The sequence below is a fragment of the Exophiala oligosperma genome (genome assembly GCF_000835515.1).
Source record: "Exophiala oligosperma strain CBS 72588 unplaced genomic scaffold supercont1.6, whole genome shotgun sequence".
Lineage (NCBI taxonomy): Eukaryota > Fungi > Ascomycota > Eurotiomycetes > Chaetothyriales > Herpotrichiellaceae > Exophiala > Exophiala oligosperma.
The window spans coordinates 1,455,336-1,460,673 of NW_015622823.1; the positions used below are offsets into that span (position 1 = coordinate 1,455,336).

Below are 5,338 nucleotides of genomic sequence, written 5' to 3' on the forward strand. Positions count from 1 at the left end.
TTGTGTGTGTTGGTTCAAGACTTTGTTGACTACGGTATTGATCAAATCGTGGGATCGTTTCTGGTCCAGTCGCATTCACCGTATGTTCGTCGCTGTGAGGCTAAGATCGATGCACTGCCCATGTCCCGCAGACAATGTATGGTTCGGTGTGATGGCTTCTTGACCGGTTATCGGACTTGGTGGCTCATCCAGGTCTGGGGGGTTTCAAATGCCAACTCCCAGGGTTCTTGATACTCATCTATGTGGGTACGACAGAAACCTAGTATATGGGATGTCCGCGATGTCGTCTTGCAAGGTCTGCGCGACCTTGATATGCAGTTTGTATGTAGAATCTTGGAACATCCAAGGTGGCAGAAGTAGCCAGATGGCAGGGGATCAGAGGGTATATATACAATTCCACACCAGCTCAGATTTTGAGCAGGCAAGATCACTAGAATTGAATTTCGTTGTGCTTGTATAGACATCGGTGCCTAGTTGAAACAGGCAACTCGAATATCAGTTGGTTGCAGCCACGAGGTGAAGTTTAGAAAGTGGGTCATGAATAACTAGGATGACTCAAAGAAGAAGACAAGCGGGCATCTTGGTTTTCTCTGCAATCAAGGAAAAGTGGCACATTACATGCTTTTATGTAGTATTACCTGAAAAAAGGCTTATATGGTGGAAATAATTCACTCCCAAACATCATGCGGTTTCTCTTCGGGGAGAAGGTTCCACAGTGGGAATGTGTGTGTTGTCACTGCTCAAGACATCATAGGTACTGCTTTTCCGAGCTTGAAACAACGATTGCAGGCGTTCAATTGCCTTATCCGATGCCTGGTCTCTCCCATTAACCTTCTCACGGCTGCCTCGCTTCACGGTCATTGCGTAAAGCTCTTGCATGTCCCAGAGTTGCAGGATTTTCTGTTCGAAACTCCGCATCTCATCTTCCATTACCGAGACACGGTGTTTCCAACTCACCCACTGGACGGCCACTTGTCTTCCAGGTCCTTGAGGTAACGGCAGGTGTTTCGTGTCTTCAGCGTCATGAACAACCGGACTGTTTGGCTCCGTCACCACAGCTTTCATGGTGAAATCGACGAGACCAGCCTTGCTGTAGTCGTCAATGTTCTTGGTCATTCGTTCTCGAGCGGTCCAGTGAATTGATTCGAACGTGTTTTGCAGACGCTTTGCCGTTGGTTCTCGTGTGACCGGATTGGTGGACGTGAAGGTGCCGGGAATCCTAGTATATTCGCCGCCGAGCACGAAAATCCCTCGCATCGAGTTGTGGATGCGGCCAACAAAACTCGGCGACGCACCTCTCCCTCTCATGAATTGCCCAACGGCAAGTGGATCGAAATTGAGAAGTCCATCCAGCTGGCTCAGCATCCAGGCCAGAGGGACTCGAGCTGCAGCGTCGTCCTTGAGACCGCCTCCGACGTCTGAATGGCTGCCTGGAAACCAACATTGCTTGAGAACACGAGGGTTCACTTGGCCATCAGGTTTCTCCCATAGCGTGGGCTTGAATTGTCTTCGACGCTCGTCTAAGGCAAGAGCCTGGTAGGCATATTCGACATTGGGAAGGACTTTGGTGTTGACGAATGCCAACTTCTTGCCCACTGGTTGCGGAAGGAAGAATGGCCTCGGGAGACCCAAAGATCCCACAGTATCCCAGACTCCGCAGACTTTGATGGGAATCTGTGGCCGCGTCCACTCTTTGTGCAATAGATCTCTGAAATAGTCGTTGACTTCTTTATCGTTCTCAAGAGAGCCGTGGGACTTCTCCTTTTCGTTCTGCTTTTCCCATTGCTCGAAAACGGAGCCGAGATGTATCAATCCCTTGTGTGTCAGTAGACCCATCATCCATATGAGATGGGCGATGCTTCGAGCTGTAAAAGCACCCCGAGAGAACCCAAACAGAAATATTCCGTCTCCATGTTGATAGTTTAGACAAATGAATTGATATGCTTGCATGATATTCTCGCGAATGCCTAAATAGTCCAGCTTAATAATGTTACCACATATGAGCTCGGGGAGATTGTGGTCGTACCTCTGCCTGTAGCACCTTCGATTGCGTTCTCGAGGCTCCCAAAAAGCCACCCAGCTACCGAACCAATGCCATGTTGATAGTAGACGACTTGTTTGATCTCGATCTTCTCGCCATTGTGTGTCACCTCAGCTTCCGGATGTATGCATCGTGCTAGTTTTGCGACATTAGTCGGCACTTGATCTGCACCGTCGCTGTTGTTCCAAGTACCATCACAACAGACAATTATTCGTTTGTGTGGCATCCCGTCGATATATGGATCATCTTCGAGATCTAAAGGTCGACTCATGAGTTGAGCCTGAGGATGTTTAAGTGAGGAGGTCGAATGTTGGTCTCTTCAGATCAGGCTGCGAGGCAATGATCGTCAGGCGTCCCACCCAGAACGACACCCCTGACCAAAAGGAGCCAGGCGCCCACGGCAATGTGGCTCAGATGACTACATGAAAGTCCCAGCCTGATCAGCTGCACATCCCCCACTGACCCAATGGACGAATATAAATTAAGGCAAACGACCTATTTGTGTGTAAATGGAGAAAGAACAAGAGAATTCAAGTCAGATTGCTCAGCCTGAGGAGGCTTAAGCCAGCGACGTCCTCCGTAGGTGGCCCTAAGGAGAGCTTCGGGCCGCGGCAGGCCAAGAACGATCCGCGTCTAGGGGCCGAGCGTCACAAGGGGGTGACTAAGGACCGCCAGTATGGAGTACTTTAGAAGTCTGAGATGTTGTTGTCTTCTCAGTCCTTTCGCTTTTCGTGACAAGAACCAAGTAAGGATTTCGCTCCGTTGAGGTAGAGAGGGGCACACATCGGACCGAATCCCGTGCGCTTCTTATGACTGTACCTTTGTCAAGAATCGATGAAATAACCTCACACTTGGCTTTCCAGCATCGGCGCTAGTATCTTTTCTCGAGACTCGAAGGAGTTGGAATAATTCCTTCTGTCACCAAATTGTCGCTTTATGATTCAGCCTGTGACTACAGTCTCGACTTTCTATGCTCTGATGAAAATTGAGCAGCGACTATCGGAGCCAAGAGCACATGTCGTGTTATCTCCGTCCCAGGGAGTCATCTGAGTAATCTAGGATTAGGTACTGGCTGAACTGTAGCAGACTTCCCACCCTCCCAGGCCTGGGCAAGCCATTCAAGGTTCCTTGACCTCGACATCCTTGCCTCCAATGCCAGTGTTCAACATGTAGCTCCCTGTCTGACACTTGTGGTTCCTCCAGTGTCTCATGGGCAAACCGATGTCGTACATCTCGTCGATCTCGGCGGCGGTCCGGGCCCTTGTCTCGGGGACGAAGAAGTACGCCCAGGTCACAGTGATGAAGACACAGCCTCCAAACACGAAAGCGGCCTTTGCGCCCAGATTGCCGGCGTCGGCGGCCGTGATCTGTGGCACTGCAAAGGTGGTGATGATGGCGGTGGTGTAGGACCAAAACACCGCCCAAGCCATGGTGGGCTCTCGCAGCGACGGGGTCGATATCTCAGTCGGGAGGATAAATGACCTGCACAACAATTGTTAACCTACTTTGATCATCTCATTAGTTCAGATATGGATACTCACAGTGTCTGGCCGCACGCGGAATTGAAGAAACCAAAGATGATAAAGACGGCGGCGAGGCCGAGTTGCTGAGTCTTGGTGGTGAGCCCACTAGCGGCGAGACCGCCGGCAGCCATGTTCAGGATGAAAAGAATGCTGAAGCCGACCAGTGCCACCGGTCGTCGCCCGACTTTGTCAACTAGCACTGGTCCGATGATGGTGCCTAAGAACTGTAGGCACGTAATGAGGATGGTGATCTTGAAAGGATCAGCCACTCCGCTCTGAACCAGGATAACAGTCGAATAGGTCATGATGAGTATCTGACCACAGACCTGACCCAAGCAAAGGAGTGCTCCGGCAGATAGAGTGCGCTGAATATGCCTGGGCTTCAGGATGTCCCAGAAATGGACGTCGGCTTGTCGCGCTCGCTCTGCCTCGGCCAGGGCTGCGGCCTGCATCGTGGCCAGTTCTACCTCAACAACCTCCACGTTTGCGTTTCGTATGGACAAGAGGGCTGACTTGGCCCGTTCAAGCTGGTCATGCTGCAAATACCACAACGGCGATTCTGTACACAGAAGGGTGAGAAAACCTAGCGCGACGGGAATGGCGGCTTGTAAAGCGATCGGGATCTTCCATTGGAGATTATCGGCAATGGTTGCCGTCTTCCAGATGATCGTGGTCGAGATGACTCCTACTGCAGCTACTCCAGCAACGCAAAACCCAACTGCTCGTGCTCGGAAATGTGCGGGAGCCAGCTCAGTTAAGTACAAAGGAGCGGCCGTGGTGAGGACGCTCACCCCGAGATCTGGGATGACAATGTTAGATTCTGCTTTCATGTTCGCTTCTCCGCTCGATTGATTACTCACTGGTCCAGAATCGGCCTACAATCTGAGCTGCCATGTTTGGCGCGAACATGGAGAGGAACGAGCCCGGGGCAGCTCCGAGGAAATATGCCAGTACCATTGCCCGCTTTCTCCCCAGCTTGTTCATGAGTGGTGCTGAGGCGACTGTCCCCAAAGCAGCACCCACAATTGGGACAGGGACGAGCAGATCCAGATTCTTGGCCTGGGTGAAACAGTCAGTAAGTGCGTGAACCGTAAGTAGTGCTGACTTCCGATGACAGACGATCTGCACGGTGATACTAAATACTCACAGTGAAGGCAGGCCCGTAACCTTGAAACTTGAGAACAAATAACGGTAGAGCCAGGATAGGACCGGTGCTGCTGTTATCAAATCCCCAGAGACAGAGGCCGAGGCCGACAATAATCACTGCAAAATTGTCAATTCTATATCTTGGTCAAAGCAGACGCAGCGCAGCCTAGAGGCTCTGTGCAAACTCACTATTCATCACAACGCGCCAGTTCATCCAGCCTTTCGGGTGGTGAACCATGTCGTGTAAGTCTGCAGGACCGCCTTCTACAGCATCATGTTGGGTGACATTTTCCACCTCTTCGGAAGCCATGTTGATGAGGATGTTGCAGATCCAGAAACAGACGGTCGAAGAATTAGTGAGATTAATCAGTCTTGTTCCAGGGATCGCTTGTGTGGTGGTAGGGGCTTTGTTCTGATCTTATACCCTGACAATTCAATGATTTCCGTGAATGTCACTTCCCATTGGGGATATCCGCTTGAGGGGATGGGCGGGTCATCTTCTCTTTGGACAGATGAGTTCTTCTTCACTAGCACTGTGCAAACTTTGATGCCAAATCAAGTGCGAGCCGTCTGCGTTCAGTGTACGAGTAGAAAGCGGGTACCACAGGTTTGTGGGGACTCTCCACGA

At 51.0% G+C, this 5,338-nt stretch overlaps 1 protein-coding gene across 1 annotated transcript; it reads right to left on the reverse strand.

Annotated features, from left to right (window-relative positions):
• Positions 1–656: 656 nt before the first annotated feature.
• Positions 657–2,343, reverse strand: PV06_06967 (uncharacterized protein). Its single transcript, XM_016408141.1, has 2 exons — positions 2,027–2,343; positions 657–1,967 (listed from the first exon to the last, which is right to left on the reverse strand). Exons 1-2 carry the CDS (start codon positions 2,310–2,312, stop codon positions 682–684), a joined length of 1,572 nt encoding a protein of 523 aa, XP_016261621.1. The 5' UTR covers positions 2,313–2,343; the 3' UTR covers positions 657–681.
• Between the last annotated feature and the right edge of the window lie 2,995 nt (positions 2,344–5,338).

Excerpts from the sequence above, each read along its gene's own strand:
- PV06_06967 (XM_016408141.1), bottom strand. The coding sequence starts at position 2,312 with ATGAGTCGACCTTTAGATCTCGAAGATGATCCATATATCGACGGGATG. Across the intron at positions 1,968-2,026 it reads CGAAGGTGCTACAGGCAGAG|GCATTCGCGAGAATATCATG; the intron begins GTACGACCACAA and ends TGGACTATTTAG.